The sequence below is a fragment of the Micrasema longulum genome, unplaced genomic scaffold (genome assembly GCF_059751315.1).
Source record: "Micrasema longulum isolate JH-2025_06_02 unplaced genomic scaffold, ASM5975131v1 h1tg001462l, whole genome shotgun sequence".
Classification (NCBI taxonomy): domain Eukaryota; kingdom Metazoa; phylum Arthropoda; class Insecta; order Trichoptera; family Brachycentridae; genus Micrasema; species Micrasema longulum.
The window spans coordinates 42818-55929 of NW_028278648.1; the positions used below are offsets into that span (position 1 = coordinate 42818).

General features: G+C 35.4%; 2 protein-coding genes across 3 annotated transcripts; both read left to right on the forward strand.

Moving 5' to 3' along the window:
- The first annotated feature begins 121 nt into the window (after positions 1-121).
- On the forward strand, positions 122-7976 carry LOC148275299 (uncharacterized). 2 transcript variants are annotated; one of them, XM_088235865.1, is made up of 3 exons: positions 122-229; positions 4241-4846; positions 6392-7976. In XM_088235865.1, the coding sequence occupies exons 2-3, from the start codon at positions 4282-4284 to the stop codon at positions 7363-7365; spliced, it is 1539 nt and encodes a 512-aa protein (XP_088091991.1). In that variant the 5' UTR covers positions 122-229; positions 4241-4281; the 3' UTR covers positions 7366-7976. The 2 variants fall into 2 exon arrangements, with proteins under 2 accessions (XP_088091991.1, XP_088091992.1); XM_088235866.1 differs by lacking the exon at positions 6392-7976 and adding an exon at positions 5691-5971 and having other exon boundaries at positions 4241-5243.
- A 2261-nt stretch (positions 7977-10237) lies between these two features.
- Positions 10238-13112, forward strand: LOC148275300 (uncharacterized). Its single transcript, XM_088235867.1, has 2 exons — positions 10238-10807; positions 11797-13112. The coding sequence occupies exons 1-2, from the start codon at positions 10273-10275 to the stop codon at positions 12699-12701; spliced, it is 1440 nt and encodes a 479-aa protein (XP_088091993.1). The 5' UTR covers positions 10238-10272; the 3' UTR covers positions 12702-13112.

Genomic DNA, 13112 nt, shown 5'->3' on the forward strand with positions numbered 1-13112 from the left:
TCTATGCTTTTAACTGATTACATGGCGAAATACAGACCTGAACCAAAATCGATCATAATCCATATGCTTCGTTAGGTAAGTACTGGGTAAGTAGTAAACCATTTTGTCTATGACCTATATTGTCTATGTGTCTCCTCGAAATGGCCGCTTGTGTCATGGAAAGGAGTGCGTGTACAGGTCGGGACACTTTAATAACGACGGCACATTACTCCCACTCGCGTTAATTCATGTAAGTAACTGATTTATTTAGTATTTGTGGTGTTTTTATATTACGGCCAATATATTGTAAAGCATACTTCATGTATTATGTGAGCACCGATTTGCAGGCAAATTGACAGACGCTAGGTTTGATCGCAATCAGTTTGTATCGATCGACCGTCTTCTTTTTCTCTTTTGCTTAATGGCTTTATAAATAAAAATCTAAAGAATGCGCGATTGTCGATCAATATTATTATAACAAGGAAGTTCAGTGCTTTTAAAAAATATGTATTTGACTATCAAACTAAGGCAATATTTTTGAAAATATTTATATGTCGTATTCTCATCGCTAGGACTTTTAAAGTTTTGTTATTTTAAATCACTCCGCCCGTGACGTCACAAGTTCTCGTCGGTAGTAAAAGTAGAGCCCCGTAGCTATGAAAATATGGCAAACGTTGAAAAATACTTATTTTTTATTTATTTAACTTTTTGTACATAATGTTATTTGTACATTGGCCAAATGGCAATTTCTTCCAACCAACCAATAAAATAAAAGTTTTATTTTTATAATTCAAGTTACAGAACATATTCAATAGAAAAAAAAGATTAAAAAGCTGAAAGTATATAAAAATAGAAATAAACGTATTTGTTTATAAATTACCTTAAATCAAAACAATTACTCAATGGGAAAAAGGAAAAAAGAGGAAAGAGGAAAAAGGAAAGAAGGAGAGATTAAGGAAGAGAAAGAAGATGTTTCTTCAGACGCGATTTAAACAGAGATAATGTAGTAACATCTTTGATGGTGGATGGGAGATGATTCCACAGTCGAGCCGCATGGACACTATATGGGTTAGAGAAGATAGAGGAATTGTGTATGGGTATTAAGAGAGTGCCTTGAGAATGAGAACGAAGAGGTAAACCATGAACTGATAAGCGTTGAAATTTTTCACGCAGGTATATAGGAGCGTTAGGACTATGAAGTACATTGAACAGAAATGAGAGGGAGTGATAGTCTCTCCTCTGTCTAATTTTGAGCCATATCAGTTGTAAATCAAAAGTAAAAAATATGGCTTCAAAAACCGAATATATATCTGAACTCCTAAAAACACTGTAATTTATTTTATTTATTCATTTATTGTCATATTATATTACATGCACAAAATCATAATTTATACAAAGTTGCTTTGACTGCCTAACTAGGGTTATTTACCCCGTTCTAAGACAGCCAAAAAATATAAAAAAACAGTAATCAATATGTAGAAAAGGATAGAGTACAAAGTGAAAAATAAATTAAAAACATGGTAAAAAATGTAGTAAAAAAATGAAGCAAAAACATAGTAAAAACAAAGTAATAAATGTAGTAAAAACATTGTAAAAAACATTAAAAATATATAAATATGCAAATAAAAATCTTTTAAAACTCAGTAAAATGCGAAATAAAAACAGAATACATAGTAAGAAGAAACATATTTAAAGTCATAGTAAAAAAAATGAATGTATGTGTATAGCAAAAAGCAAATTTAAAAAAACATAGCAAAATACCGAGTAGAAAAAGAAAAAAAAAACATTAAAAAAATAAAAACTAATTGTAATTGTATTGTGTAATGTAATTGATTGGTTTAATTCACAAAAACTTGTCATGTAGTATAAAGTTCTTAATTTTTATTAATTTTTTCATGCAATTTTTCGAGAAACTTTGCTTTACAATTAACTGTTCTAATTTTTACCGCATGTAAGAAAACCTTTTTATATCCAATTTCCCATAGCACTAAACATCCTTATTCCACAAGCGTAATATTATGACGTCAATCGCGGAATTACACAGAATAGATGATTTTCGTACTCTCCAGGCGGATATAATAAACGTATCTGGGAGTTTTACTCAATTCTGACCTATCTCTTGAAGCTCAAATTAGTAGAACGATAAGTTCATGCTTCTACCAGCTGAGACAAATTAAATGCATACGCAAAAATTTGCCGGTTATGCCGCCCGTCAATTAATAAATGCGTTTGTAGTGTCTAGAGTCGATTATTGTAATGGTATCTATGCAGGTCTACCAATGAACAAAATGACTCGCCTACAATCTGTATTGAATGCCGCAGCGAGACTTATTTTCGAAATCTCTAAGTTCAGTCATATCACTCCACTACTTCGGGAACTACACTGGGTACGTTTTCCACAGAGGGTCGAATACAAACTCTGTTGCCTTATGTATAAGTCACTGCACAACTCGGCTCCGGAATATCTAAGGGAACTATGCATTCCAGATGAACTAGCTGACAGGCGTCTCACGCTTAGATCAGCTACGTCTACGGCGAGAGGAAAAGTTATTATACCTCTACGCAAACAGCGCACTAAATTTGGTGAACGCGCATTTGCGGTCGCAGGCCCTATGGCATGGAATGCTCTCCCAGCAGAGGTGCGAGGCTGTGAAAGTGAAGTGATGTTTCGGAAAAAACTTAAAACCCACTTGTTCTCTAAATCATTTGAATAAATCCGTAGCACGTGACAACAAAATAAATTATTTTAATTAAATTACAAATTTAAAAGCTTCAATTAAATTAACTTAACAATAGAATCACTATGTAAAGCGCCCTTGAGGTATTTTATTACGAAAATGGCGCTGTATAAGTTATTTATTTATTTATTTATTAACGGACATTGTCCATGTATACAATTTATAAGGTTTAAATATTACAATAAAAGAGTAGTTTAAAACATTTAAAGAAAAAAGAAAGAAGCATTGACAAACATAAGGGACATCGAGACAAGATCTGGACTATTTATTTAGTGCTCGTTTAAATCGTTGTAAACTTAAACCAAAAAAGTCCAGATCCTGTCTTGAGTTAACAATACGACAAAGGCGGGTCATTGGAGAATTTAGGCCATAGTTTGTTCTATGCTGATCGATGAACAGTACTTTATTGTTTCTCAATCTACGAGTCGGAATATTGAATTTGACTTGTCCCAGTAATGATGGAACATCGATTATACCATTTAGTATGCCGAACATATATATGGAGTCAATATTAGTTCTACGTTTTTGTAGACTAGAAATATTTAAGTTATCCATAATAAATAAATAAGTATCTGAATGGGGAAGACGAAATAAATTATTGTTCAATATTTCAAAATGCTCAGTTATGTCTTTCACCAGGGCCCACAAAATGCTTTTCTTCCGCTATCTTATGCGGATTGCGAAGGTTAAAGATCTAGGCATCACTTTTGTGAGTTCCCGGACATTTCATGATCAGACCGAAACAGTTTGTGGTAGTTCGTTGAAGATGTTAGGACTCGTCTTGCGTACTGCCAGGGTTTTTGCAAGTACACGAGTACTGAGAATTCTTTATAACTCGTTGGTGCGAAGTAGACTCGAGAGTGGCTCGATGATTTGGGGACCGTGTGAGTTGAAGTACTTTCTTATGGTGGAGAGTTTCTTGGAGAAATTTCTTCGGTTTCTCTACACGAGGGAGTGCGGATATTATCCATGGCTTTATCCCACTGAGTTCCTCCAGGGTATGCTTGGTTACTGTTGCCGACGTAACGCGGCATATGTTAACTTGGCGGCCCTTCCTGGGGCCTTTCAATATATTTTTGTCAGGAACTTCAGTATGTGTATGCGAGGTACTACCTCCCCAATAAAGACTAACATTTGTCGCTTTCGGGGGTGGTCATCGCCATACTGAAGCACATATAGAATAGAATTTAATATTTAAGTATGATGAACAAATATTTCTTGCGCGAAATAAGTTGTACATTTATTATAGTAATAAAACTACCTACCATGCAAGAGATCTTGGGTTCGATTTCCGGCATGGTTGATATGAAATATTTACTTAAAAGGGTGTTTTCACACTAGAATATTTCAAAGTCCCAGGACTGGTACCTGAAGCGTAAGACTGGTCATCTTTCCTTCGTGGGACAAAAGCGATTAAGATACTCTGTGATTGGCGTACAAATGCAGTGCCCTTTGCACCATTAGGTGCGGAAAGGGAATGATGATGAGTTTTGAATCCATGGATGTAATGTTTATACTTTCAGGTGTTTGATCTTCTGATAAAGCGAGGTGTTTGTATTCTACTATGGAACATATTGTGTCAGTGACTGTGAAGGCTGAACCCGAAACTGGCGATGCAGGAGAAGATATTCTTCTTGCTGGGGAAGAGGTGCAGTGTTCTTATAGAAGTGAGAAGCCAGGTGTTGCTACCGTGAAGGCTTATCCGGGTACTGGCGATGTAAAAGGAAAAATTCTCAATTCCGGGGAAGTGGCTTCGTCTCGCTGCAGAAGTGAGGAGCCAGGTCTTGCTACCGTGAAGGCTGAACCGGGTGGCGATGTAAAAGGGGATATTTTCCATAGTGGTAAAGGAATACTGTGTCCCTACAGAAGTGTGGAACCAGGCGTTGCTAACGTTAAGGCCGAACCGGGAACTGGCGATGCAGGAGGAGATATTCTCCATACTGGAGAAGGGGCGCCATCTCCCCACAGAAGAGAGAAGCGAGGTGTTGCATCCGTCAAGGCTGAACCGGGGACCAGTATTGGACAACAGTATATTAGGGGAAGTGATACTCCGGTCGAAATTAACATTGACTATCCTGATATAAAAAAAGAATGTTTGGAATCCTCTCGCAACACTGAAGGTGACTCTAGTGAGTATTATGGTATAAACGCGTATTTGTAAATAATAAAACAAGTAGTTATCAAGTCAGTTTGTCTGCCTCGTGGTATAATGGTCAGCGTCAGGGCTCGATTCCCGACCTGGTTGATATGAAATATTTATTTAAAAAGGGTTTTTTCACACTAGAATATTTCATAGTCCCTGGACTGTTAACTGAAGCGTAAGACTGATCATCTTACCTTCATTTAACAAAAATGATTAAGATACGCTGCGATTGGTGTAGAAATGCAGTTCCCTATGCACCATTAGGTGCGGAAAGGGAATGATGATGATGATTAGTTATCAAGTATATTTTGAGTTCTAATCGAGCTATTTATCTTACATATTACAACAGATATCAACAATATTTAAGAGATGGAAATATAGAAGTCTAAGCATTTACAGGGTTTATGACCTGTCATTGGCTGGTTTTAGTGGCCACTTTACACACTAACATTCACTTTTATGCCTATGTATGATCTTTATGAAGTAAAAGTGCTGAAACCTTTATTGATGCGGGTGAGATTCATCTGACTGAATATTATTTCACCTACAGACAAAACAACGCTTTAAAATATTTTTTAAATTTTTATACTACTTTCACGACGAGTAGGTTTGATAAACAATATTTTGAGTTTGTCCAAATTCCTGTAGACTAATATTGGATTGAAACCATCAGGGAGTAATTAATATTAGTATATTACAACATGGAGGTTTCAGCTCTTTTTTTTAACAAAGAACATGGAAAACTTAAAGAAATACAGATGTTCGAACAAAGGCAAAATGGTAAATGTTTCACAGTTTATAAAGTAGCCATCTAAACCAGCCAATGACAGGTCATAAGCCCTGTTGTTGCTTAGGCTTCTCTGTTTCTTCTCTATATTTTTTTTACTTTTTGTACATAATGTTATTTGTGCATTGGCGGGCTTATTGCCAAATGGCAATTTCTTCCAACTAGCCGATAAAATAATAGTTTAATTTTTATAATTCAAGTTACAGAACATATTCAATAGAAAATAAGATTAAAAAGCTAAAGATATATTAAAATAGTAATAAACGTATTTGTGTATAAATTACATTAAATCAAAATTATTACTCGATGGGAAAAAGGAAAAAAGAGGAAAGAGGAAAGGAGGAGAGATTAAGGAAGAGAAAGGAGATGTTTCTTCAGACGTGATTTAAACAGATAATGTAGTAACATCTTTGATGGTGGATGGGAGGTGATTCCACAGTCGAGCCGCATGGACACTATTTGAGTTAGAAAAGAAGTTGTAGATGGGTATTAAGGGAGTACTTTGAGAATTAGAACGAAGAGGTAAATTATGAACTGATAAAGCGTTGAAATTTTTCACGCAGGTATATAGGAGCGTTAGGAATATGAAGTACATTGAACAGAAGTGTGAACAGTAGTGTTCAATCAATATTATTTTCCCTCTAGATCTTGCTAGGATCTATCACAAGTAGGCTCATATCCCTGGTATTTGCAAAAAGGTGATCCAGTGCTCCCCTTATGTTAATATTGTGACTTTTTTTTCAGACACTATGTCGACCACGTTAACTGTAGAGAGTATAAATCTACCGTCTCATAGTGCAGAACCACAGCCAAGAAAGAAAAAATCTTATGATAAATGTGTATTAAAAACTCCTCTCAAGAAACCGTTCGCATGCTCGGAATGTAGCTACCTTACTCCCTTAAAAAGTGGTTTAAAAAAGCACATGTTGATACACGCTAAAGAGAAACCGTTTGCATGTTCAGAATGTAATTATAGGGCTTCTAGCAGAAGTTATTTAAGAAGGCACATTTTCGTACATACTGGTGAGAAACCGTTCGCTTGTTCAGAATGTAATTATACAGCATCACGTAAAAATAAAATTAAAAGTCACATGTCCGTACATACTGGCGAGAAGATGTTTAAATGTGCGGAATGTAAATATGCAGCAAATAGGATAAGGGATATAAAAAGACACATGTCTAAACATACTGGTGAAAAACCGTATGCATGTTCAGAATGTAACTATACAGCATCACAGAAATATAGTATCATTAGTCACGTGATTTCACACAGTCGCGAAAAACCATTTGCTTGCTCACAATGTAATTATACAACTATTAAAAAAAGTTATTTAAAAATGCACATGTTCGTACATACTGACGAAAAACCATTTAAATGTCCGGACTGTAATTATAAAACTCCACAGAAAAGTGCTATGAAGAGGCATACGTTCGTTCACACTGGCAAGAAACCGTTCAAATGTGCAGAATGTAATTATACAGCATCACAGAAGTGTGATATTAAAAGTCACATGTTAACACATACTCTCGAGAAACCATTCGCATGCTCAGAATGTAATTACATATGTTCTAGAAAAGGTAATTTGAAAAAGCATGTGTTGATACATACTGGTAAGAAACGATTTAAATGTACAGAATGTGAATATACAGCAAATCAGAAAGCGGATGTAAAAAGGCACATGTTAAAACATACTGGTCAGAAACCGTTTGTATGCTAAGAATGTAATTTTACAGCATCCCAGAAAAGTGAAATTAAGTCTCATGTTAACATATACCTACTTGCGAGAAGCCATTCGCACGCTCAGGATGTAATCATAAAACTTATGAAATAGTAATTTAAAAATGCACATATTAATTGATAAGTGTTAAAAAACGTTTGATTGTGCAAATTGTAAAATAAAATAAAAAAGAACACCAAACTATTTTAATAATATTACGAGTAATATAATTTCCACAACAATTATCTAAAGATATAAAACTATAGAGCTTCATTGATTACATCACAATACATAGATGTTTGTCAATAAATACTTATTTTTTTATAATTTTTTCCGCCATTCAAATATAAATACATAAATTCCCTATTACCTATTAAACACTTGGCCTTGCTCTTAACTATTGGTTTTTCCCACAATTATGATAAATGTACATGGTATAGTTTATAATTTATTTATTTTACTAAAGCACCCTGAATTATATAACTATATAAGGACATTCAATACATCTATTCTTCACATTCGTTTGAAAATGCACTAACAAAGCCGAACAATTGTGACGAAATTTTTGTTTTTATATTTGTAGAAATAAAATGAAGTGTTCAGTACTCAAATCAGTGTTTGATTTCATAAATGTATTTTTTAAAAGGAATAAGAGGCTTGTCAGCAGGTGGGAAAGAAAGGATGTGGAAGAAAGTTATGAATAATAAATCACACCACCCAGACCAATTGAGAAAAACCTTTGTTGGATTTTTTCTAACTGGCGGGTATCGAACCCGCGACGCCAGTTTCACGGCTCTACGGCGTCTGTCTAATTATAAGTTTAAATATGGAGTTATACAAAATAAACACCAAATCAATCAATAGATTGTAAATATATAGCAATTCGGAAAGAGGATTTAAAGAGACACATTTTTAAACATACAGGTGAGACCGTTCGCCGAGAAACCGCTCGCATGTTCAGAATGTAATTTTACATTATTATGAAAAACTGACACAAAAATTCCAAGCTCCTGTTAGCAGATAATGCATTTAAGGTTTATACTTGTTATTTGTAAGATTAAAAATATTAAGCTTTCGTTCATTTTTAGCTTTGACAAAGGAACGGTCATGTTCTAAATCCGGGATACAAAGTGTTAATAACCCTGAAGAGGGCACAATAAATTTATGAACACACTTAGATTAGTACTGTTTAAATATAAACAACTTATATCTATGGTCTTTGTTGTCGTTGAAGTATTGTCTATGTGCCTCCTTCGGTGTCTGTAATCTGTAACCATCTGTGCATCCTCATGTAAATGGCCGATCGCGGCTGCGCGTCACACGTGCTGTGTACCGCACGTCAAACATTACGGGCTATATTCCGCGTTCCCAAAGTGTTGTCTGTATTAAACGATAGTTTATTATAATAAATCTGCCCCAGCACGTTGGCTATTCTTTCACGCGTATGCACCGCCCGGTATGATTTTATAGATCGACCGTCTTCTTCTTTTTCCTTCTTGTTCGATGACTTCGTTGAGTAAGAATATGAAGTAAGTTTGAAAAATGATAAATTGTATTCATTGACCTTTGAGGCACATCTTGTGGGCAAAGGTGTACCGTAGGTAATTCATTCACGACGAACATAATATTATTTAGTTTATTTTGAGAACTGTTTACATTATACCTGTCCTTTAAAATTTAAAACACTTTGACATAAGTCAACCGTGTTAAAAATAACTAACCATACACAAGGAAATTTCAACTCCCTATTAAAGTTTAATAAAAATCCGTCATGTGCTATAAATAATATTCATTATTAATGTTTAAAGCATTAACTTTGTCAACAATATTTTGAGTTTGTCCAATTTTTTGTAGACAAGAACTGGATTCCACTCCCTGGGGAGCTGTTTATATTAACATATTACAACAGAGATGAAGAACCTTTAAGAGAAGGTAATATAGAAGTCTAGGCATCTACAGGGCTTATGACCTGTCAATGGCTGGTTTAAGTGGCCACTTTACACACAGTGTGTAAAGTGGTCACAGATTGTTGAGAGATCATATGCCCTGTAGATGCCTAGATTTCTATATTACCTTCTCTTAAAGGTTCTCCATCTCTGTTGTAATATGTTAACATTAACTTTGTGGTCAAACATTTTACTAAATGTTATTAAATATTTGTTTATAACCACTTACCGATTTTTCTATGTCTACCGGTTTCGAGACGTACCTGTCTCTTCGTCAAGACAGGATATAGTCCTCTATACGATGTTCCACTGTAATAATCACCCCATTAAACCCATTAAACTTACCCCCTGCCTCCAACCCCTCTACTTTTTTCATTTATTTCTTAAACAACAGAATATTTTCATAATTTAACCAGCGCATGTTTGTCCTAACCAGTGCATGTGCTTATTAAAATGCATGTCGTGTTGGTTTTATATTATTGTGCAACAACTATGGTGAAGGTGTATAGTGGGTTTTGCATGTTGGTTTAATTCGTGTCCTGACGAAGAGACGGGTATGTCTCGAATTCGGTAGACATAGAAAAGTCGGTAAGTGGCTATGTACAAATATTTAATATCATTTAATATAATATTCACGTTCATATGTCACGAAATTTTTTACCAGGTGTGATTATTCAACATGTTTTGCTACCATCGGAGCAATCAGAGAGAATATCGGCATCAAAATTCAGCTGTTAAATAATAAGATTTTCTATTATAATATTTATGACTGCAAAACCATAGACGTACTTTTCGTCCTCGTTTCTATTAGTAAGGGGTTATGTATGGAGTCGGATATGCTCCCATACGAAATATTGTTCTGAATGATGAAAATGTCTTATGAATAATCAAAATTATGGATGCATCGTGTACATTTTCAGGTGATTGATCTTCAAGTATAGCGAGGTGTTTGTGTTCGACTATGGAACATATCGCTTCAGTGAATGTCAAGGTTGAACCAGGCACTGGCGATTTAGGAGAAGATATTCTCCATTCAGGGGAATGGGCGTCATGTTCCTACAGAAATGAGGAGCTAGATGTTGCTACCGTGAAGGCTGAACCAGAAAATGGTGACATAAAAAGATGTGTTATCAATACTAAGGAAAAGCCGTCATGTTCCTACAAAACAGAGGATCCAGATGTTGCTTCCGTGAAGGCTGAACCGGGGACGGGCGGTATAAAAGAAGATATTCTTCATACTCGGGAAGGGGCGTTATGTCCCTACAGAAGTGAAGAGCAAGGTGTTGCTTCCGTGAAGGCTGAACCGGGGACTGGCGATGAATTAGGAGATATTTTCTATACTGGGAAAGGGGCGTCATGTTCCTATAGAAGCGAGGAGCTAGGCGTTGCTACCGTAAAGACTGAACCGGGGACCAGTATTCAACAGCTTAAACTTGACATAGAATATTCTGATATAAAACAAGAATGTTTGCAATCCTCTCTCACCAATGATTCTAGTGAGTAATAATGCATCCGCCTAATTCAATTTAAAGTCTATAGGTATCTGTTTAATGATACGATTCCGACGTGGATTAGCTTTTCATTTTATTTTCTTATTTCAATTAATTTTTAAATTAAAATAAAGCGGTGCGCGTCGGGCGTACAAGCGTAAATCTTATGTCGTTTAGATAATATATTAAATTTAAAAAAATGTGTAAATTATCTCTCTCTTTTCTTAATAGAAGGGCTTAGATGTTACACGTGTTTATGTTTACACATATATCGTCAGCATACTGAAAAATTATCATCAAAACATCTAAATAACAACATTTGTGAAAACATTTTAAAATGCCGTTCATGTCATTTTTTGAGCTACATCAACTGATGAAACCCTCAAAATACTCATAGGTTAGTTTCAAAGTTAGTTAAAAACGCTCTTTAAAAAAATGATTGTTAATTCTGTTTACCAGATATTTTGTTTAAAAATCTCTTTGATTGAATCAATTTTATGGAACTAATAACTACTAGTATGTATGATGTCTAAAATATGAATAAGGAAAATTGGAAACGACTTTTGTTGAGTCAAACATTCAAATAGATTTTTCTCAGTATAGGCAACAATTTTACCATGATATTTGTTTATAACTTAGTAGGTGTCCTCGTTTCTAAAGACGTTCCCGCGTTTTTCCGAGTTTAACTTTACTGGTATTCTCTGGGCACCATAAAATCGCGTTTGTAGCTTATTGCGGACTGGAATGGCAATTCACCCGGAGCAGAGAAATAATATGCAGAAACAGCAGCTCTAAAGATACACTTTTTATCCTTTGGTTTGGTTCAGCCCTAACTTAGAGATAGGCTGAATAATGAAAAGGACGTGAAAATGGTATTCCTCTTTGAATATTTTAACTAGACGTACAAATTTTCATAGATATATCCCCTCTAAACCTAGCCGGGGTCTACAAGAAGGGTGATTTCCCTAGTTAATATTATGTTCTTTTGATTTCAGATACTGAATCGTCAACATTACTTGTGAAGAGTATAAATCTACCGTCTCATAGTAGAGAACCAATACCAGAGGCGTACAAAATCCAACAGAATAAAATTTGTAATCAACTTGCTTTGACAAGTGCCAATCAGAAACCGTTCGCATGCTCTGAATGTAATTATACAACTCAACGGAAAGATATTTTAAAACAGCACGTGTCTATGCATACTGGCGAGAAACCGTTCGCATGCTCGGAATGTAATTATAGAACTCGTCGAAAGGATATTTTAAATCAACACTTGTCAATGCACGCCGGCAAGAAACCGTTCGCATGCTCAAAATGTAATTATAGAGCTCGACAGAAGACTATTTTAAAACGGCACATGTTGATACATACTGACGTGAAACCGCTCGCGTGTTTAGAATGTAAATACACAACTTCACGAAAAGATCATTTAGAACGGCACATGTTAATACATAATGACGAAAAACAGTTTTCGTGTTCAGAATGTCAATTTACAACTCGATGGGAGAATGTTTTAAAACGGCACATGTGGCATCATACTGGTGAAAAACAGTTTGCATGTTCTGAATGTAAATACACAACTCAATGGAAGCATATTTTAAAACGGCATATGTTGACACATGTTGACGGGGAACCGTTGTCGTGCTCAAAATGTAATTATAAATGCCGACGGAATGATCTTTTAAAACATCACATGTTGATACATACTGACGAGAAACCGTTTGCATGCTCAGTGTGTAATTACAAAGCTCGACGAAGTGATATTTTAAAGCAGCACATGTTAATACATACTAATGAGAAACCGTTTGGATGCTCAGAATGTAGTTTTACAACTCGACGGAAAATTCGTTTGAAGGAACACTTGAAGGGTCATACTGGCGTGAAACCATCCGCGTGTTAATAATGTAAATATTAATGATTATTTAGGACAGTACAAGTGTGTACATACATAAAACAGATGTTCGAAGTACACTGCGTTTGGCGTTCCAAAACTTTGGACCACTGGGTTCTTTAAAAGACGTGAGAATGATTATTTTCAGTCATATTTCTTGTAAGGATAATTTATTCTTTCTTCAATCCGTGCCTCATGTCTGAGGATGGTGATTCCGCCTGACTCCAGGCAAAGCACGTCTGTGGGCAGTCTCCCTCCATCTGGAACGGTCTTGTGCTCTTCTATAGGCATTCGTCAGTGATGATTCTGATAATTCAGTGACTGTGCCGCTCCATCTTGTCGGTTGACGTCCGAAGTCAAAATATTGTTGATAAATTACCTGGTCCATGAAGAAGTATAGAAATTGAAAAAATAATATTT